This window comes from Callionymus lyra, chromosome 7 (assembly GCF_982586985.1).
Source record: "Callionymus lyra chromosome 7, fCalLyr1.hap1.1, whole genome shotgun sequence".
Taxonomy (NCBI): Eukaryota; Metazoa; Chordata; class Actinopteri; order Syngnathiformes; family Callionymidae; genus Callionymus; species Callionymus lyra.
This window is the reverse complement of record NC_141824.1, coordinates 26,559,134-26,582,101: the sequence shown is the minus strand read 5'-3', so window position 1 is coordinate 26,582,101 and position 22,968 is coordinate 26,559,134. Positions and strand designations below refer to the sequence as shown.

General features: G+C 37.5%; 1 protein-coding gene across 1 annotated transcript in view; it reads left to right on the top strand.

The window, feature by feature from the left end:
- nbeab (neurobeachin b) overlaps window positions 1-22,968 on the top strand; it is a 259,858-nt gene that overhangs the window by 71,036 nt on the left and 165,854 nt on the right. The window contains exons 2-11 of the mRNA XM_087795938.1: window positions 1,690-1,921; window positions 3,237-3,337; window positions 3,520-3,615; window positions 6,181-6,302; window positions 8,356-8,482; window positions 10,420-10,539; window positions 12,205-12,351; window positions 19,033-19,230; window positions 19,292-19,425; window positions 22,398-22,506. Of these exons, the coding sequence (XP_087652064.1) occupies window positions 1,690-1,921; window positions 3,237-3,337; window positions 3,520-3,615; window positions 6,181-6,302; window positions 8,356-8,482; window positions 10,420-10,539; window positions 12,205-12,351; window positions 19,033-19,230; window positions 19,292-19,425; window positions 22,398-22,506 (1,386 nt within the window). The remainder of the gene's footprint in view (window positions 1-1,689; window positions 1,922-3,236; window positions 3,338-3,519; window positions 3,616-6,180; window positions 6,303-8,355; window positions 8,483-10,419; window positions 10,540-12,204; window positions 12,352-19,032; window positions 19,231-19,291; window positions 19,426-22,397; window positions 22,507-22,968) is intronic.

The following is a 22,968-nucleotide window of genomic DNA, read 5'->3' as shown; positions in this document are numbered from 1 at the left end:
TCAAAGTTCCAATTTCATTTGAACTTTGGATCTTTTCCTTCTGTGAAGCTTTCACCTATCCGATCCATTTCACTAAGCCAATTGCTGTTGCTACATTTCTTCCGAGCAAATGACTTTCACTACCACAGAGTACGTGAACTTTGAATTTGTAATGTCTCTGTTTACTCTTAGTAGTCGCTGTGAAATAAGCCAAACACTCCAGGGCTGTTGAGTGGTACTCGGGCCAGGTTTTCCACTCATCAACCTGAATGTATTTTCTGATAAACCAGTGGTATCAGCGCCAGTGTCAATTTTAAAGTTCAGAAGAATTTCGAGTTTCACTTTCCAGGCGTCATTAGAGTCATTTATTTCTCCTAGGAAATGTAGATGAGAGTCGTCTGTCCTCGCATTGACCTCATTGGCTATTCGTGAATAACACACAGCAGAAAAATGTCCCATCTTTTTACATGTGTGGCACTCATGAGTTTCTTGCAGGTTACACCTCTTCTCTTAAATGAGCTTTTAGATGTGAAAAAGCTCATTAGCACTTCTTTCTTCCTTTTGATGAATGTGCTTGATTTCCTCTTTGTCCATGTCTCTGCATTTGACCAGCATCCTTCTTCGTTTTTCCACTTTGATACCTCATTCAGGTTAGTTCTTGTCTCTGCGTGTGTCTCCTTGTTCACTGATGTGTCATTTAACTGGTTCTGATTGGCGCAATAACTCGATTGCTTTGTCCAGAGTTAGGTCTGGGGCTAACTGCAGCTCCTCTGACAGTTCCCTATCCAAGATGCTCACGACCTGTCACGGATATTTTAATTTTTTCCCTTTGGCAAAGGCACATGTGTCTGCGAGCTTATGCATCCAGTTTGCCCAGCACGGTGTCATAGTCATTTTCATCTTCTCTTTGCCCAAATACGTACGTTTTAAACAATTCCTCAGACTCTTTTCCAAGCAAATAGAGCAGCATACAAACCTGCACCCACCCTGCCTCCTTGTTTTACTTTGTTGCTATCTGGCAGCACTGGAAGTGTTGTCTCCACTCCGGCCAAAGTTGTAGTCACAAATAAAGAAGCGTAGAGTATCCGTGTAGGAGCTTTATTAACTCACACCTTTGGCTGCAGCTTCGGACCAAGAACAACACAACACACACATCACTTTCTATGTATCCATGGGTCGTGCGCTATAGAAAACATAGTCCCTTAACACCACACCTCTCAAGAGACCTTTTTACACTACATGCTCTGGTCTGATCAAAGGCCATTTGGCTTAAAAGTGTGAACACAAACGAACAAGCACGTACAACCACCTTATCAAGAAATGAACATCTCGGACTATTCTTGCATGGTAAGGATATTTGGCATGAGACACACAGCAGACTTAAGGCAGAAGCTTTTAAAAGTTTTATTTAGTAACTAAAGGACTAAGTTTTGAAAACTTTTTTTTATTATTTTATGTGTAAAAAAAAAAAAATTCTATATATGATGTACTGTGTCCGTGAATACTTTTTGGAACGCTTGGTTGTGACGATGTGTGCATTTATATTTAATATTTTGCATCCTCACATTGCAAACAACATTTGTTTTGGGACAAAATTCATGGCAGTGCTTAGAACCATCTTCCTCTTTTTGTGTGAAACAGTATGAAACGGACAAGAGTGATTCTCATGACAACGATTTCCCTCTCTCTCTCTTCTTGTCTCATCTGAAGCTGGTGGGTGGCGAGTTTGATTTGGAGACAAACTTCATCATCCAGGAAGCAGAAAGTATCGGCTGCCTGGTGGAGCTGCTGGAGCATTGCAATGTCACCTGTCAGGCAGAAATCTGGAGCATGTTCACCGCCATCCTTCGGAAAAGTATGAGAAACCTGCAGACGAGCACAGAAGTGGGACTTATCCAGCAAGTGCTGCTCAAAATCAGCTCGGTAGAAGACATGATTGCAGGTAACAGCTTTTCCTGGTATGATCTGTATGCATTAGCTTCCCTTTTTTCTCTCATATTAAGGTTGACAATTGATGTGTGTATGGACAGATTTAACGTGTTTCTTTAAACAAATGTTTGAAATCCAAAAGCATTCCGCGAGCACACGGGGAGCTGCTCATTTCCAACCTAAATTGACTGAATTGTATCTTTTTAGCATTTGAAATCATCTTTGATTTCAAAGATAGCAGAAGGAATCCTTCAAAAGACTCATGGACCCAGATGTTAATCAAAACACAGTTAAATGACCTGGTCATTGTCTAGTTATCGGCATATCCTAAAATAAATATTTGAAATCTGTTCATCATTTATTTTTTAAATAGTTTAAATATATTCTATTACAATAAAACAAACAGAATACAGAATACAAAATATATTTGACCAAATTCCCAATTTGTCACAGTGCCGTTGTTTTAAATTGACCCAGAAGTGGAAGGAATCTGTAAAAAAAATTGCCAAAAGTTAGTCCTTGATAAAAAAATATCCACAAAAGGCAAATATCCGTATTCCACAATGAAAACAACTAAAAACTACAAAAGAAGAGGATGCACTGCTGGGTAGAGGACTCTCACCGCTGAACTAGGAAACTAAGCTGGTGTCAGGAGATTCAGTCATCTCCTTCCTGGTTGCGGTGCTTCGTAGAGAGTAGGTTAAGTAGAGGAAACATGCCTGTCAATAACCTAAAACAGAACAGATCCCAAGGAAACATAACAAAATAAAACAAAACACACAAGAAATGTGTCAGAATTCTTGAAATTAACCCATGAGTCAAGACTCTGGCTTCTCAGTTACTGCTTTTGAGTCCTAAAGTGGCCGAACAAATATTATTTTGAATGATTGATCGATTTTAATGAAATTGTCAGGATCACTTACAAACTGAATAGTTACAATTTTTGGGGTGTTCAGTTCACAAAGGTTTTGACGGTTTTGCCTTTAACTTGAATGGCATCTCACTGGTGCTGCCTTTTCAACACTATGACAAACGTGGCTTCATAAAAGCCAGCATACAGTTTGAATCTCTAAAAAAAAACAACTTCAATCTGACTGTGGTGACAAAATATGCTGATCTTAGATAACACAATATGCTATGTTGTGGGGGAAGTCTGAATACTGAAAGAGCTTGTCTAATTCTTTGTCAAATGAGAGGGGAAAAACTGAAGCTTTAATGACTCCTGAGAAGCTCCATCTTATTTTTAATGATTTTATTACAACCACTCGTCTCATTATCCCAGTATGAAAGCATATTTGTTCTCTTCTCTTGCGTGTCCTGTCGAGCAGACCTGCTGGTGGAGATGTTGGGAGTCCTGGCCAGCTACAGCGTCACAGTGAAGGAGCTGAAGCTACTCTTCAGCATGCTGCACGGCGAGGGAGGCCTCTGGGTAAGTGCTAGTCAGTGTTCCTAATAGAAGTGTGTCACTCCCGTCACCCCTGGAGAGCCGTCGCAGCCATCCGACGGGGGCTTGTTGTGTTAATTGACTAACAACAGAAGGAGGGAATGAGGCCACGGACGATTTATTGACTTGTCTTGTTATTGCTCTTTTTATCCTCGCCACCTCTGCAGCCACGGCACGCCGTCAAAATGTTGTCGGTGCTGAATCAGATGCCCCAGAGACATGGCCCAGATGTCTTCTTCAACTTTCCCGGTCGCAGTGCAGCCGTAAGAGTTTCACGTTTTACTAGCATGCAGCTGGTTTTGAAAAAATGGCAGAAATCCACGTCTAACCTTTTTGTTTGTTTGTTAAGCAAATCGTTTCTTTTTTCCATGTCTGGAAGTCTATTGTATCTGTGATCTGTCAACAGATTTTGAAGATGGTTTGTGACAGAGTAAAAGCTGGAGATCTGTGTATTCACGAGTGCTCTCCTGCAGGCTGCTTTTGATTCCTAGATAAAGACTTTTTTTTTAAGTGACAACTTTTTTCTAGCACTGACTCATATCTGTCTCCTCAACCACTACACGTAGATCCTTTTCTTCTCTTCTTTTCCCGGAATATTCAATGGCAGACCAAATTTCCTTCAACTCCACTTGACTTAAACATCCTTTCCGAAGCACAACCTCCAACATTATCAGTCTAACACTTTAAACTATCGTTGCCTTCTCTTGACTTCTAGACATTCATATATCATGTGGTCTTTCTTCTCATTCCCATTTCTTCTTCCTTTATCTCCACACGTGTCAAACTCAAGGCCTTGGGGAAAAAAACATGGCCCACAAATACATTTAATCAGGCCTCCAAGAGTTTTAAATATTGATTTAAAACCAACAAAAAAAAGTTACATTGCTTCTTGAATCAAACAAAACAATAAAGAAAAGTGTGCTACATCCTGGATGTAGTGTCTGTGATGTCAAGCATCTGGTGCTGTGCATGCTTTTGAATTTTCACTTACTGACATCTTCGGTCAAGAGACGGAGTTTGTGCTGAATTATGATTGGATGATGATGAATATGTGGTGATAGTGATTTTTTTTAACTAGGTTGTAAATGTGTTTTTTTAAGTGCTGTAAAACATGTTCTTTTTTTTAGTTTTTTCGGCTGTGCAGGATAAATAATGGACAACAGCTTTTTGAACTTCCACATTGGCTTTTTAACACCAGATGATACCAATTGGTTCTTGAAAACATGTATTCTGCGACTCATACTTCGTTTTCAACTATGACCCCTTCTGCTCTGAACCTCACATCAATGACCAGGACTGTCCTACAAATGTTTTCTTTTCACTTCTGCTGCTTCTCTGAAGTCTCCAGCCGCTTCACCCTGCCTTCACTCTTTTCATCACCTGCCTTGATCTCTGTCCATTTCAACTGTTGTTACCACCTCTCCACCATCACCTTCACTCTTCCTCCAGCCTTCCTCCCTGCAACTACTGACCTTATCTTCTCTATACCTTCTCCTCCTCTTTTCACTCAATATCATTTAGTTTGTCTCTCAACATCAATGATCATAAACAACAACTTATGTAACTTGATGCTAGCAGGTGACAATTTAGATCTAACATTTTTTTTAGTATTATAGCTAACTATGATATATAGATATGTGATGTATAATTACCTCATAGTTATATAATTAAAAAAACAATCAATTGATTTTATTAATTAATATATTTCATTTAGTAGCATTGAGCAGATTGAGCTTGAGAGAATTTAAAGAGTAAAGAGTAATTTAAAAACAAAAATGCCACATCACTGTTGGTATATTCTAATAAAGTGTTGTATAAATTAAATTAATAAAAACACTTAGATGCTTTATTGTTTTTTTATTTTGTTCAAGTAAATCTGAAGCTGCTTTAAAATTTAATCACCAGCTGAAAACCATTTCATCAACTTATTTTTCAATTCTAGTGTAAGAATGTTTATTCATTCACATTTTCCCTCAAATGCAAATGAGACATTCAAGAACTTCCTTGTGTGTTTGTCTCCCGTCTAGCAAAGTGTACTCCCACACTGCAATTTTCTGTTACCTAAATGATAGCTGTTACGTGATTATGCCCGAGCTCGCTTTTTAATTTCCGCAAACGTCTTTCCCACTTAGAGTCATCTGCTCACATCAGTGAAATACTAAGTTTTTCTTTGTTTCAAAATGTGTGGGCTTTAAATCTTACAATAATAATAATTCTTGCACATAGAAAGAAATTGACACAAAAAGTATTCTCCAATTGCATTCCTGGTTGAAAACGCTACTGCCACCTGCTGTTCTACTGAGCTAACTTTAACTAAGGATTTTTCAAATGCTTAAATGGGTGGTGACTTTGGTCAACAAAAATCTAGTTATTCGAAATACATTGTGAAAATTGTGTTTTTAAACTTTGGAATTACATGAAAAGCACATCAATTCTGAAAGTAATGTACAACCTGTGTGTTAACACTAAAATGGATGGACACAAACAGCTTTAAATACCAACCAGATATTTTAATAGCATTTTCTTAATGCGATGAAGTTCCATATGGATCTGTGAAGGTTTTGAAGGATATTCCACTTGTATTTAGTGGTAGGTTGATGTTTCATGAACGGAGGTTGAGATTTATTGATACACATTCACTAGTTTATGATAGTAGTAGATTGTAGAGCAGAGATAGCAATGAGATTCTTGACCAAAGTCAGTGGTTTTCTTCTTTAAAATGCTTGTGTGAGTAAAATCTAAGGTGCATAACTGCAGCCCTGATCATGACTTTGATCGGAAATCTATCAAGCAACGACCTCGCGTTGACAAATGTTCTGATCCTGCAGGCCATCGCTTTACCTCCCATCGCCCGGTGGCCTTACCAGAGCGGGTTCACATTCAACACATGGTTCAGGATGGATCCATTGAACAGCATCAACGTTGACAAGGACAAACCATATCTGTACTGGTGAGTGCTGAACTCCCATATATTTCCATCAAAGTGATCAATACTCACTCGCCCATGCAGGTACGAAAACCTCCGATATCATGTTGGCTCACAGGAGGAGAATATCGACCAGGCATTATTCTCTGTACGACCATGTGACCTTCCATGATCGCCCACATTAACACTTGACCTTGTTGTACAACACACTTTTTTAATTAATGGAGCGAATTAAACATTACAATGGAGATAAAGAACTCTAAGAAGGATGAAATACAGAAGCAGAAGGTTCTCCTCCTCCATTTCTGTTTAATTCTGAGAAAATATTTTTCATTGAAATACATTTAAATGGTTGATTCAAAGTTGAGTAGATGTTCTTTCAAACATTGAGATAACATTCAGAGATTAATTATTGACTCAAGCTTTTTAAAACCAGATTAGTCTGAACCTTTTTTTCTACACGTGTAACTGAAGCTTATAACTGTCGTGTAGCTAGTTACATATAGATGTAGGATCGCTGACAAAGCGGCATATAACCAGTAGACTCTCATAAAATCTGTACTCAAATGTTTGCCAACATAACAGATTAATCACGTAACTCAATTAAGTGTATTCTTTCAGACTATAATGTGCAATAAAAATACTTTAATTTTCTCCAAAAAATTGACAGTGCACCTTTGAAATTAATTAGGGTTGTAGTTACCGTCCTTGTTACCATTATATCGCACAGCCCTTTAAAAAATTGTCAAAATCTTGCTCCGCAAGTCAAAATATTTTCACTTTGGTTCTTGTAGTATAACTCAGCATTTATTATAAGACATTTTAAACCCTGATTATTTAATCAATTATGTTTGAAAAAACTTGTTTTACTCTAAAAACTTTATTTAAACCGACAGTTTCTGGTCAAAGTCGTACATCAGATGACCCACACTCATCAACACACACTCATTGGTCAATAGCAGTTCCGCCTCACTTGCAGACATGTATATATTAGTGGGTTGTAAAAGCGAGGAAAAAAAAAGTTGTGAAAAGCGTTATTGATACAGTATTTCTAAACATTTACTTTACTGTGTAAAATATGTGGCATATTTTTGAGTTTTTTTTTATTCATAATATGAATACAAACGCTTAATTAATTTGGTTTATCATTCGTATATGAATCCAAGAAACTATTCACATATTATTTTTTATTAAGGAGCCAATACTGACAAAAAGTCTAACCTTTTAAATAATTATGTCAAAAATCAAATGTTATATATAAAAAGGGTTTTATTTGCAGCTAAAGAAAAGTTAATTAGCCTTGAAAAAGTTCTAAAAAACAATTCCTCTGGATGTTCACTTACTGTAGACAGCACATTAACAACCGTTGATGATGGTACAAATATGTTATTATTTTGAAACCCACGCTCGCGTAAGAGTGGCATCATATTTGAGTCTGTGAAACTGACTGGGCAATGTTCTTCCATGGTTATCATGGAGCAGCAGGTGCTGTAGATAAGTGTTGTCAGCTCAGAGGTGGACTGAGGCGGCTTGGTTCCGACTGACTCGTCGTCTCAAGAGCGACTTCGCTGCCACTGCAGAAGCTCGATGTGTGGCTCGATATCTATCCCCACACACACCCTCACACTCTCCGAGTCCTTCCTCACAGAGGTTTGTTTGTTTTTAGATAAAGTAGGAGGCATGAGGTGTTAAATGTGGGCGATGGCACTAAAGATTGTGGAGCCTTATTTTTGGCTCAGCTTTAAAAAAAAAAAAAGCTGTTGCAGCATTTCTGAGCTCTGTACAAGTGTGGAGCACGATCGCAGTCAAGGATTAAACTCCAAAAAGATTTGACTTAATCTGAGCAAACATGAACATCTTTTCCTTTGTAGTTGTTGTCTCGCTTCAGGATGTTCGTCTCACATCAGGAATTGCTCCTGTTCCGCCTCAGCAGGGGAAACATCTTAATTCTCACAACAACCTCATTATCTTCTCACAAGAAATGTACCAAGAATCAATTCGCTCTACACTTCAGTTAAAGCTTGAATTTTTTTTTTTTTATTGTCCAGATATTATCGTGTCTATATTTTGTCTACAGTTTTCGCACAAGCAAAGGTATCGGATACTCGGCGCACTTTGTCGGGAACTGCCTCATCGTGACGTCACTGAAGTCGAAGGGAAAAGGTTTCCAGCATTGTGTCAAGTATGACTTTCAGTCCAGAAAGGTAAGCTTTTATTTTGTAGAAGAAGCTTCTTCCTGTTTATTGCAGGAATATAGTGATGGTCTGATGAAGCTTCATGAAGCAGTGAAATTTTTTTTAGAGGTCAGTAGGTGGTGCCATCAGTTTTAAAAATGATTTTTCATTAGAACAGTTGTTCAAAACAAAGAATAATCGTGAAGACCGCCATCTAGTGGACTCTGAAATTAATGATACTGCATCATGAAGCTTCATCAGACCATCACTGCAAGAATGTATTAACCCAATACAATTTAATTTGGTAAGCTACAGAAAAAGTATGATTTATAAAGACATGTTTCATATAGAAAGGTTGAAATTGTAACAATATATAAAAGTTCAAGTGGGATGAGTCAGGGTCCATATATAAATATATATATATATATATATATATATATATATATATATATATATATATATATATATATGTAGCTGCTGACAAACTCATTACAAGACAAACACACTCCAGGGGGAGAATTATTTTTCTTGCCAAAATATCATTGAGGAAACAGATTTTCTTCTTTAATGTACCTGCTGTTGCTTTTGCCCACAAGCTGGAGTTTATTAATGTGTTGTCCAGCAGGACATGACTGGGTTCCCGGGAAACTGCCAGCTCGCCTTGGCATTAAAAAACAGTTAATGAGTCACAAATATACATGTTTATTGTAGTGCCAATCTATATTTTAATGTTCTTTGTATTGATGTTTTTGAATAATATTTCACTATTTTTTATTGGCCTTTCTTCTAAACGATGTTGGACTTTCCAGCTTTCGAGGTTCAGAGCTGCATTGTGTGTGTGTGTGTATAAATATAATTAATTTTATTAAGTAAAATTTATCAGCAGCATATAAGCTCATCAACGATGGCAGAAGACAAGGTTGAAATTCCAGTCTGATCAAATAGAATAGTTTTACTTTAGCCCCGCCCCCTGCTTTCATCATGCGCTGCAGTGCAGGACCATGAAATAAATAATGCACATATATATAAAAAATAAACCGTATTTATTTCAGTTAATTCATTTGCATTTGAATGTGTTGATGCAACATCTATTTATTAACTAACTAATGGCACAAGTAACATATTATTTATGGGTTGCTCTTGTTCCTGGGATCATGAAATAAATAAATGTGTTTCCTTACAAAAGGAATTTGCATTTAAATGATTAAATAACACATTCTTTATTCAACTATTTAATTACACATGCACCTAAATATTTAATGATGTATTTATGTATATTACATGGTTACTTTTGTTCCTCAGACCATGGGCATGTTTCATGTTTCCTTCAAATTAATTTGAATTAAAAGTATTAAATTACACTTTAGTAACCACATTTTAATGACACTTAATTGTAAATATAGTTGTTTCATTTTATCCTTTTTGTTTATTATTAGCATCCTAATTAATTAAGGCCACATTTAACACCACATTATGCATGTAACTATTTAATGCCACATGCATAAAATTGTTTAATGATGTATTTATTATTATCTTTTTCCACTTTTGGTGCTCAGTCAAAAGATGTTAACATGTAATCATTATGTTTTTAAATGAACTCCACAAGCTCCCTGATCAGTCATTTTCCCAAGACTCTCTTAAGTTGACATTTTAATGACATTTAAATATAAATCCATTTGTTCACTTAATTAGTTATGACACCCTAACATGATGTCTCTTTAGTTGCGCTCATGTTTCATCTCTATATAGTTACAGCCAGTGTTTAATTCATCAGCGAGGAGAGAGAGAGAGCGAGAAAAAAAAAGCCGCCTTGTTTTCTCTTGGCCTTTGCTGTGATCTATTATTCACCATCTTCCAGCGCACGGTCCAGAACATTAGATAACCGGCCTTCAACCTGAAGTCTGCGCAGGTGCAACTCACATGAATCAGTGGAATTAACGCGCGACTTGTCCTTTCCCTTCCGTCAGTGGTACATGATCAGCATCGTGCACATCTACAGCCGCTGGAGGAACAGCGAGATCCGCTGCTACGTCAACGGACAACTGGTGTCCTACGGGGACATGGCTTGGCACGTCAACACCAATGATGTAAGAGGCGCCTCATCCCCTCGCGTCTGCTTTCGCTTCATTATAGGACACTTAAACCTCACATAAAGAGTAGGAATCACACACAAGTTGAGATGTGTCTATGGGTTGAAACCAACAAATTCTCAGGAAGTGAATCCATCTCATATAGTAACATGTATTAAAAAAAAAAGAAAGAAAATTGGATGGAGAAAAACACTAGAGAAAATAAGTTGAAGATAGATGATCAAATAAAATCCGCTCAAAGTCATTCCCGGGAAGAGAAACACAGAACAGATAAGAAGAGTTATATTGAAAAGCTTTGCATTTTTTCCAAGGAAAATTAAATGATGCACATCCACTCCATAAACATGTGGGTTTCAAAGAACAACTTAGAAAACCAATTTACTGTCTAAGTAATTAAAATATGTCATAATAAATGGATGGATTCTCTCAAGGAACTCTTTTGACAGTTCACAGGGTTTCTCTACACAAGTAATATTATGAACACACTGTGAGAAAGTGCATTAAAATGAACTCTTCAGGGGTTGAAGGCCATTAAATAAAAGCTTTCATAGCACTTGTACAATGGTGATTCATCCAAGTGATTGTTCAGTTAAAGCATTTTTTTTAAAGGAAATTACATTAATGAGTTAGTTTAATATGATTTTAACAAATCTGCTGTGACACAACAGGTTAGAACATTTCCATCTGATTGAAACTTTATATTCTCTTAGACACTGACAGGCTCTTAGCAGAGAATGAGCTCATCTGGAGACATTACTTTTGTGTTTCGTCGACCTTTAATAGAGCTATGAGTGCGATCTAATAGAGTGCTGCAGTGTTCCGATCTTAGAGATGAGGCTCTCATCAGACTTGTGCAACAGTGCATCAAAGACCTTCGCTCAGTCACCTCCGTTTCTTTAGTTAACCTTTTAATTACTGCACTTGTACTGGCTTTGTTAAGACCTCATAGAGGTAGATTTGTTAAAAGACGTTGAATAGCTGACACTTATTCAATGTTACTTTGAGTTTCTGTCAGTGAAATAACAGTTTAAATGGACAATAGACAAAAAAGGGGACTGGCATTTTTGTCATTATAAACATTAAATTAATCATAAGAGTTGATTTATTTATAATTAATTTGACATATTTACGATGAACTTTCACGCCTGGACTATTCTCATCGTCTCACAGTTCCTTTTTTTCCAAATTATTATTGTTGCCTAAATAATGCGGCCAACACTGCTAAACTCAACACTCCAAACTGGTTTTTCAACTCCCTCTCAACAAACTAATCGCTGAAACTGTGTGAGTTTAACTCAATGTTTTTAATCTGACTCTAGACACTACACATTGATTATTATTATTAATTAGGTATGTTGTATTGGAGGGATTGGTTAGCATTACATTTTGAAACAAACAAGAAATAAACATAGAAAGTCAGACTATGTGATAAAATCTAATCTTTTTTAAGAATTTTTTCAAGTCATTGGTAATTTAAAACACACTCCTTAGAGATTTATATTTATATTTAATTTTTAATATTTTCAATAGATGATATTAAGCACTATATTACATAGTTTAAAACCCTGAACTCCCTTAACCGATATGTTAAGTTGTGTATAAATATATATTGTCCCTGTTTCTAACAATCCATGCTTTTCCCTCCATGTGTTCTTCTTCCAGAGCTATGATAAGTGCTTCCTGGGCTCCTCTGAGACAGCCGATGCTAACAGAGTGTTCTGCGGACAGCTAGGAGCCGTGTACGTGTTCAGTGAAGCCCTTAATCCCGCGCAGATATTTGCAATTCATCAGCTGGGGCCGGGCTATAAGGTATGTACTTAAAGGGTGACTAAATTAGATTACATGTAGAGCCTCTATCACCCATCAATCTTTGGAGAAATCGATGGCCAATGCTGCCCCGCTAACATCCATTTGCCTCAGATCTCCATCCTGGGAGTGGTGATTTTTCTCGCAGATAAACGCCACCATAAATCTCCCGTCCTGGGAGGATTGATGGGGTAATACACAATGCTGCAGGTCTGTCGGGGCACAGGGGTCGAGGCTTGAATGTGGCTTGAGTGTACGGTTGGTTACACACCTGTTTGTGTTCATTTAGAAACAATAATTTAGTGTAAGATTCATTCGTTCTATACATTTTCTATGACGGAATCTATCTCGCTTGATCTGGAAGGCGCTCCTGGGGAGGACATTTTTTGCAAAATTGTATATAAAGCAGTGATGGGGCTTTTATAAAACTGCTGATATAGTTTTGTTATACAGATTTGTAAATTCTAGGGCTGAGTAGGTGGTACTCTATTGGCCACTGAAAATTAGGACATTGTATCACGTATTGATTGGTCAACGAGGCCCCACGATACATTATCATCTGTATCATGATATATTATGATACATTTTGAAAGGCAACTACGTTTTAAAATTATACCAGGTTACAAGGAGTAGATCAAAGCCATGGATTATAAAGCAGTTGATGCTGTATCATGATACAGTTGATGCTGATGATTAGTGATGGTCAGATGAAGCTTTCTGAAGCAGTGTCATTATTTTCAGAGTCCACTAGATGGCGGTCTCCATACTATTTTCCTTTGTTTAGAACAACTTTTCTAATGAAACATCACATTATTTTTAAACTGATGGCGTCACCTACTGACCTCTAAACAACATGACACTGCGTCACGAAGCTTCATCAGACCATCACTACAGTTGATTGCTGTATTATGAGGCTTCATCAACCTATGACTGGTATGAAATATCACCTTTTTAATGAAAACTCATTTACCAATTTAAGCACTTTCTTTTTTTCGCCTCTTGATCTCTGAAACATTGAACCATCAGCCGTTGACCAGAACAAGGGGTGTGAAAACTAAGCTAAAAAAAAAATCCAATATATTTCTACTGCTAGTGTAAGTGACTGCTCTAATTGGATTTAATAACAATTTAAAAATACCCTACAATGAGCAAAATATGTGACTTTAATAGTTGCTCCTGAAGAAAATGTGAAAAAATGCACATTTTAATGGGAGATATATGGATGGATGGATAGATAGGTGGGTGGATGGATGGTAAAAATGTATAACCTAATTCAAGAGTGATTAATTCATCCTTAAATCATTTAGATTCAAATGATTCCAACGATTGGTATAAAATCTGAAAACAAAGTGCTTCCTGGTGTATTTTAGTGACAGAACAAAGCATTGTTCAAGAAAGTTTACAAGGGACTCATATATTACATTTGAGGTTTTCATGGGAATTCAAGCAGCATATGCTTGTGGTTTCCTAATATCCTGAAGTTGATGAGTTGTGAAGTTAGTTCTGGCAGCCCAGACAGGTGAGGCAGCAAAGGTGGCCGTCCATCGGCCACTCTCGCCTGCTTCTGGGCCCAGCCAGTTCTGATTGAAGCGATCAGAGCATAAAGACTCGCAGCTCGCACACAAGACAAGAAAACATGTCAGAGGTTTCTCCATGATTTATGTTCTCGCTCAGGGTTCTTTGATCCGTGTTTGATGTCCGTCACACTTGTTGGTGCTCGGAGAATGCACCGAACTTCTGTGCATGTTGTTGCTGCCTCGGGTTCCCAATCTCATCCTCATGCTTAGACCTCGCTTCGAGTCAGAAAAAAAAAACTCATTTTCAAATAGCTTCATGAAGAGTTGCTCTCTGATGCAAGATGAACTGAAACACTTCTGTGAATAACTGATTCTGGAAATAAACAATAAATCATGCAAGATGTCACTCACATGTCATCATGCCTAAAGAGAGAATGGATAAAAAAAAATAGAAAATAAATTAGAAAAATACAAGGCATGACTTTAAAAAACAAAATAATTACATTTTTTTTTTTTAATTTATTTTGTGTCCTTTTTTCAAATATTATTTTCATCTAGATATTTTTTAATTTATTTTGAGGAAGAATTGATGCACGTCAGGTGAAAGTCAATAAAAAAAATGTTCTAATGTTCAGAAGAAAACAAAAGGGGAGGCGTAGTGATTAGTCTTTCTATGTGGAGTTTGATGCTCCAAGCACTCCTGTTTCCTCCCACGGTCCAAAAACCAACCGAGGTTTATTGAGAACCCTTATTTGTCTATAGGTGTGAGTGTGTGTATGAAGAGTAGTGTGGTCTAAGACTGACTAGCGACCATGTCCAGGTTGTCCAAAGGCCCTGCCTTTCTCCCCTCCACACAGCCCTGCTAAGGAAAAACAGCTTACGAATATGAATGAATGGATTAATGCAAAAAACTAAAGATGTCGTACAGAAAAATCATCCAAAAGATGGCAAAAATAGTTTAGCGAAACAATGGCATGTAGGGGAAAGTCAGGAAACGATGCAAGGCAAGCCAGAGAAATAAACATGCACATGAATTGACAGTTAATTGGAATAATTGGTAAAACTAAACAAATAAAAAATTCTCTACTTCAAATTTGTTCAGAATCAGGGGAAACACCTTGAATGCGAGTCACACTGGTACAGCGAAGTGACTAGTTGAATCATAAAAATATGGTTCCACCACAAGTGTTACTTAACTGTCTGAAATATGAAATATGGCTGCATGTAGACCAATTTGTTCAGTGTGTAGATATCTGCGCTTATAATTTCTATAGTTACCTTCTTTTCTTCTTCTTGACAGAGAGTTTATGTTTCAACTCTTTGAGCCACAGCATCCCTTTGCTGAGCAGGACGACAGTAAAACCGAGAGTCATATTTCTCTTCTTCTAAATTCTCAGTGGAAAGATGCCGTGACGCTGCGGAGTTTGTTCCTCAAGTTCATTATTTCCACACGGCAGTTGGGTTCACGCAAAAGTCCTGGCTACTGGAGCTTATTATCTCTTGTCACTCTGGTCCATGAGACTGTTATGAAGTGTGTAAGAGAGACTGGGAAATGAGATGCCTGCTGACTTGAAGCAGATGAGTGGGAAACCTTCTTTGAATATGCATCCTGACAGAGAGATGAGAAGTTATTAACATCAAGCGTAGGGTTCTCTTAAAAAAAAATCTCATATTACACAACCAGCAGTGAGGAATGTGTTTCCTAACGATTGAACCCTCAGATGTTCTGCTCATCCTGAGGCCAGAAAACAACGTCCCACCTCAATTATAACTCTGTTCCACTGAGCCGTCGTGATGAGCTTCTAACCTTTGTTCTTTCTCAGTCCCTCCCACAGGAAACTCCAGTTATATACATCCATTTTCACTCTTATCTGTGCACTTTGTGTAAAGCCGAACCACTTGAGAGGTTTCATCTGAGACCATTCTGTTCACTTCTGAGTTTCCTACCACAGAATAAATGTTTAATAATACACATGCATCTGTTCTTCATAATTCTCACATTAGAAGATTCTGCAAAACTGACTTTGTTTTTTAACAAAAAGTCCTTTATAGAACAAGACATGGGATGAAAAATTTGTCTGATGTGATTGTATGTACACTTGTCGCTCATGTTTTCCTGTGAGGGCCCCATAACTTTCCTCTTCTCTGATGGGGGGCCAGGGTTAGTTAGTTACAGAAAAAGTGTGACGATCACAGGCTAAATGCTAAAATTTAATGTTTTCCAATAAGCCACACACTCCCAAATAACCCTCTCTGTGTTATTCACAGACAAAACGTCTGGAAATATAATTGTAGTCCCTACCTTTTTAACATCTTTCAAACCAGACCTTCTTAAAGAGCAACAAATGTAGGTAGGTGTCCATTGTCTGGTACAATTATTTAAAACATTTTCTTTTACTTTGTTTTTGGATTTAAACAACCGTGCTGTGGTCATCTTGCAAATGAGAAGCAGTTTTCGTGGCCTATTGTTTTACCTCTTCCGTGATGGCTTTGACCAATCACAGCAAGGGGGCCTGAAACATCAGCAAAAATCCATATGAATTAAGGACATACGAGAAAGAATCTACTGTAAGGGAAATGTTTATGTACAAAGGTTTTATTCAAAAAAACGTTCATGCTCTAGCGCAAATTAGTTTGTAAACTACACTGCAAGGAGGGACTTTACAGAAACAAACAATAAGATGAACCAATAGACCCCTAAAAACCCTTGCTGTGGTCCAAGACATTTCTGTGTGATATATTGACTGGCACATTATTATTGTCCATTATTTTAAGACCTGAATAGCCTTTTTTAATTACCTTTCCAAACCAATAATGCTCACAATGACCTACTAATAATTTTGATGTTTTCAACTATGTAACTTTAATCTCACCTCAAAGTGACTACACTGTTTTTGACTAGCTAGCTTTGCTAGCAAGTATAGCATTTAGTAGTAGTAATATCATTTTCGCTAACTATAGTATGATGCATCAGGAAGTCAATCTTAACAGATCTTATGTTACTACATCAAAGAGCAATTAAATCATATCAAATTTTAAGTAAACTTTCTTGCTTGAGACCTTGGCTCCTGCCATTGCAGTCATCTGAAACAGAATCTTTGCAATAGCCAGATAATTTTTCATTATATAGTATTAAAAGCATATATTTAATTATGAATGAATAAAAAAATGTCACTTTATTTCACATCTTTAAAGCTCCTATTTCCAGGAACCCACTTATGTTCTATTTTTCATGTCAATGCATTAACATCTCTCAGGCTGAATATAAACAGCATTGAGTGTTTTTCAGGATGTAACAGGCGACTGTAATAGTCCTTCAACGAGAGAATATCACAAAGATGTCTACAGAGATGCAGATAGCAGTGAAAGCTTTTTATATTTCTCTCTATCAGCATGAAAATGGGGGATTAAACTGCCGACCACATGAATCAAAGGAACCTGGTGATCCTTCTTTTGATACCATTTGTAGTGGAGATGCAAAAAAAACACATTCAACCCTGTAAGAACCAGAAGAATGATTTAGAGGAGTTTAAATAATGATCGCCTCCGACTCCCTGACCACAAATGGCAATGGGATGAACTTAAAACCCTTTCATTAACAATCCTTATCTGAGGAATCCCATCGATTGTTTTTCCAGTCACGCTGCATGGAAAAGGATTAATTCAGCCCATCAGTCGCGGGATAATTGATTTAGTTAATTAAGAGCAGTCTGATATCGATCGGCTGACGGTTATGTTTAATGAATGCGGCGCGGAGTGGATGAGTGGCGGGGCTTCCCTCTCTGTCGAAAGATTGTCCAGCGTCTTCAGTGGAACGTTTTATGGACTATAGACCTGAAAACAAAACATATTTGATCCTCATCTCCTTCATCAGCTATTTTGCTTCCGTCTTAGGTTCAAACGGTTCAAACTTTAGTCATTTTCTACTTACCCTCATGTCGACTAAGAGTTGGGATTATTTTTTAGAGTAATCTGTTCCTTTTTAGAGTTATAGACAAAAATGTATGTTCACTTGACGTTGGATTATAACTGGAGCTCAGTTTTCTTCGTATTCATCTCCGTCTAAAAAGAAAACACTTGCAATGTGTTTCAATGAGTAAAGATGTCAGGCAGGCTGACTGATAACTTCCGCTACAAACAAACTTAAAACATAGAGTTATTTAAATTGTATTGTTTTTGGAGAAAGGTGGCAACAATATCTCTATATCAATCTGAATGTATGTCGCTTGTTTCATGACCATGTATACTTATCTTATTATTAACTTATTTATGTTCTGAATGCGTTTGGGCTTAAAACGTTCTTATTGTTCCTCATTTGATTATATTTTAATTAAAAACAAAATTTTATCTCACAGAATTGTATTTAGGGGTGTAGTGGGTTTGTTTTTGACTGTGTGTGTGTTTGTTTTCTTTTCTTTTGATGGAGAAAAGGGAGTTTTTGTAAAAAAAGAAAATGGAAAAATGCCATTTTTATTTGATGAAAACATGTTTTGATGTACATTCGATAATATAAAACTTGGAACAAAAAAAACTTTTTTTCCGGAACAATTCTTCAATACAAGATGGACAGCAGGGGGTACTGTACAGTTTTTAACTGTGTCTTTTTGGAGGAAGATGAACCTAAATTCAAGTCGCTATGTTAAAATGGACATACATTTTTGCCAATGACTCTAAAAGGAAAAGATTACAGAGGCGAGCTTTTGAATGTTCGTATTTCAAATAAACAACTTTTGTTTCCTGTCTAAGGTGGACAATGTAAAAGTCAAGTTCCTCCCACCTTACTTGGAACTCTATTTGAATTCCTGTGAACTCAGCAATTTAAAAGTACGCTGTCAAAATCTCCCTTTAATGAAAGTGAAAGTGTTTGCTCTCTGTGCTGTGCTCCTCTCGTTGAGCTTTTTGATTTCAAGAAACAGCTTGTTCAAAGTCATTGTTCTGACAGAACCTGCACTTAGTTATAATTGAGTCAAGACTGTTGTGGCAGAGAGCAATTAATCTGCAGCCCGTAATGTTGATGGCAGAACAAAAGAGGTGAACGAAAAGATGACAAGTGATGCCTAGAGAGCAGTTTTACACAAATATATTTCTGCTATGCGCGAGGAAATGTTCGTCTTCATGAAGTGTTATGGTTGAATCAGCGAACTCTTTCTTGTTGGTCTGTCCTCAGAGCACCTTCAAGTTCAAGTCTGAGAGCGACATCCACCTGGCAGAGCATCACAAGCAGGTGCTGTACGACGCCAAACTGGCCAGTTCCATCGCCTTCACCTACAACGCCAAAGCCACCGACGCTCAGCTATGTCTGGATTCTTCTCCGAAAGAGAACGCCTCCATCTTCGTGCACTCTCCTCACGCACTCATGCTACAGGTTCATCTTCTTCTCACATCTGTATACGAATGTTTTTTTTTAAAACCTCTTTTCATCCCAGGACGTGAAGGCGACTGTGACTCACTCCATCCACAGTGCTATTCACTCGGTCGGTGGGATCCAAGTGATGTTTCCGCTCTTTGCTCAGCTGGACTACCATCAGATGAATGACAGCCAGGTGGACACGACTGTGTGGTGAGTCCAGGATGATTAAGAAAAAAAGATTGCAAAAGGCATTCAAGCTTTGAATTCCCCGATTCACTTCTCAATCCTCTTGTCTGAATCTGCTTAACTGGCCAAAATGATCCCTTAGTTTTATTTATTATTCTTAAGGTTTCGCTCCAGGTAAGGGGTCACCTTTTAAGGGTGACACCTGGACTCCTTACTTGGGAGGCATTCCAGGGCATGTCCAAACAAGAAGAGACTTCAGGGTAGACCCAGGACAGGTTGGAGAGACTTTGTTTTCTATTTGCCAAGGGACCCCTCGGAACTCCCCCAGGAGTCCCTGAAGACGTTTCTTTGGAGAGGAAAGTCGGGATCTCTTAACTCAGATTGCTGCCCCCACAACTCTACATCAGCTGATCTGCAGAAGATGAATGGATATTTTCTACAAACCCCAGCATAGATATATTGTAATCTTCAAAAAAGTCCACAGTGAAGAAATCGGGCAACAAGAAATCAGGCATCAAGGCTTCAAACTTACTTTATAATCTCCTCAACTCTCATCTGTTCTCGCTCCAGTTCAAACATATTTGCTCCTCCATTTAAACAAGGATCTCTACATTGCTTTCTTAATGATGCATAGACTGAAATTTAACTTAAATGTATTTAATTTACACTTAATTTAAATGTCAGTGTTTGCCTTTTTACAGTACAGATAATAAGACCTGAATACCTCGTAAATAGTTAAACAATTCTGCCAATGTGGTAAAAATACATTTCTTAATAGGCAACTAATGTGAAAACCTAACTTTCCTGACTCACTCACATGTGTCAAATGTTTTTTCCAAAATTCAGTGAGTCCCTAATGATGAAAATGTTTTAAAGTTTTTACTTTTTTTTAATAAAATAAAATATTTAATTTTAGGAAAAACTGTGTTGTCAGTGGGTGGGGCTTAAGGACATTTTCTAATGTAAATATTTCAAGGACAATAAAGTTTTGTACAAACACATACTGATGAGTACAATAGAGGTATATTTAAGAGATGCTCAAATTAACAAATTAGTTTACTTTTAATAAAATAACAATATATCTTAAACCTACCCTTATGGAACATTATTTTACTCTTGAAAAGCGATTTCAGTTAGATTTTGGTCTTAAGATCAGATATTTTTCTTACGTCTTCAATGTGACTCATATTAAATCCAATCTGACTGTTGTTTGCTCCTGAAGTTTTTCCTTGCTTGTCCAGTTCCATTCTTCCATTTTCTTGGATTTCTTTGTAATCCCTTCTCAGGTCGTGGGGGGCAGGAGTTTATCCTAGCTAGTTGGGGCGATAGGCAACCGTTGACACACACACTCACAAATACGGATAATTAAGAAATATCGACTACAATATATCTCCTTTTTTCAAGGGTGAGGGGGGGGGGGCAGAGTACACAAAGAGACAGAAAGATCAAACTAGGTCCACCATAGATCACACATTAAGGAGTTACCTTAAGATGGAATCAAACTTGTCATCCTTCTGCATTGAGACTAAAACCTTATATATAGAAAATAATTTATTTTGGTAATCATACAAGTGAAACTAACAGTATTTTGAACAACATTTATAGAAATGACATCCACATGTGTCAAACTCAGGGCTGGGGAGGTTCAAGTATGGTTCAGGAGGACTGGCTCTGTGGTTGGCATGAAGCTGGACTCACTGGTGACAGTTGCTGAGAGGAGATCATTGAACAAACTACTGTCCATCATGGATGATGACAGTCATCCTCTGAACACTGTCATCAGTGAACAGAGAAGCAGATGGAGTGCACGAATGCTCCTGATGCAAACACTAATAGACTCAGGGACTTTATCACTCTGAGTTTAGGGTGAGAGTGAAGGGATGATGAATTCAATATTAATCTTTGTATCCTTCTAATATCTTTGTGTTTTTGTCCTTGATCTATGCACTTTATATATTTGCACTTTGTTATCTCTTTGCACTCTGCTCTTTTCATTTGCACTTTTTTCTTGCTTTAATTAAACTTTTTGTACCTTCTATCGTCTGCTGTGAACTGAAAATCTAATTTCCCCAAGGATATCTCCAGAGGGATTAATAAAGTCTATCTAATCTCATCTATTTTATAAGGGCTGCCAAGTCATTTATGTGACCCGCCGAATGGTTGGCTCAGATCAAGGTAGAATAATGTTCATGTTGATATGGTGACTATAGCTATGCAAGTGATAAATATTAGCAAATAAACATTGATGTCAAAAATGACCTAATAACACACAAATAAAAATAAGATTTTGAAGGAAACTTAATTAGCCCGATTGTTTAATAGAGAGGAAAATCCCCCATAGATGTTTAAATATCTGTTTGTTGTGAACAGGTTGGTGAATATACATTAGAGGATTTTGTCTCCTAGTGTAGTTAAGTTTTAAACCCATGGTCTAAACTTATCAGACTTAGGTCAAACTAAAACTATTTACTAGGACTTTAGATTCCTTTTGGAAAAGGATAAATTAGCAAGGTCAGTATTAATAAGCACAAGCCTTAGCAGTCACTTGCGATGCTAGTTTAATGCTGGTCTGAGTCCAAGATAAATGACAGCAGGTGAGGGTTTGATATTCCGCCCCTGCAGAGACGTGGAAACAGCCCACTGTGTTAAGCTGGACAACCCTACATGGCTCAAAAGGTGACATTGAATAATAAGGGTTCGTGTGTTGTGCAGACGCGCATCGATGGATAAGCCTGCGCAGGAGTGATTGTGTACTTGTGATTGCTACACTTGACTGGACGTGGCAGGCGGAGTGAGAAGGAAAGCCGATTAGGAACAGCAGCAGGATTTACCTTGAACAAAAAAAGAAAGCTGTGACAGTGGAAAATAATATTGGTTACAATGGCGCTGTAGCAATGTAAACACTTGATAAAAACACTCCCCGGATTGTTAACACACACAAGTGTCGTGGCAATGACTTTCATTTGACCTTCATGAGTAAACAACTTGTCTTTTAGCTCCACTCTTCTGGCGTTCCTGGTCGAATTGCTCAAGAGCTCAGTAGCGATGCAGGAGCAGATGCTGGGAGGGAAAGGCTTTCTCGTCATCGGCTACCTGCTGGAAAAGGTATTTCTTCCTTCAAAAAAACTTCTTATCTCGTTTCTAATTATCAAGGAGGTATCTAGTCACGCATCGAGATAAAGTGTCAGACACCACCGGCTGCTCCTCTTATCACTGTTTTTAATATCGGACAAGTGAAATTGGAAAATACTTTATCAGTTTTGGCTCCAAAACCGTCATTTCCTGACGATACGTGTTGCGTAACACACAACATTAGTGTATTTTTAATTAGCATTAGCATTAACATTTTGTCTCGTGTGCTGCGACACCATTGATTGTCTTTAACATTTGTCTTTGTGGGGATTTTACTACAGTGAAGAAAATAAGTATTTGAACACCCTGCTATTTTGCAAGTTCTCCCACTTAGAAATCATGGAGGGGTCTGAAATGGTCATGGTAGGTGCATGTCCACTGTGTGAGAGATAATCTAAAAAGAAAAATCCAGAAATCAAAATCTATGATTTTTTA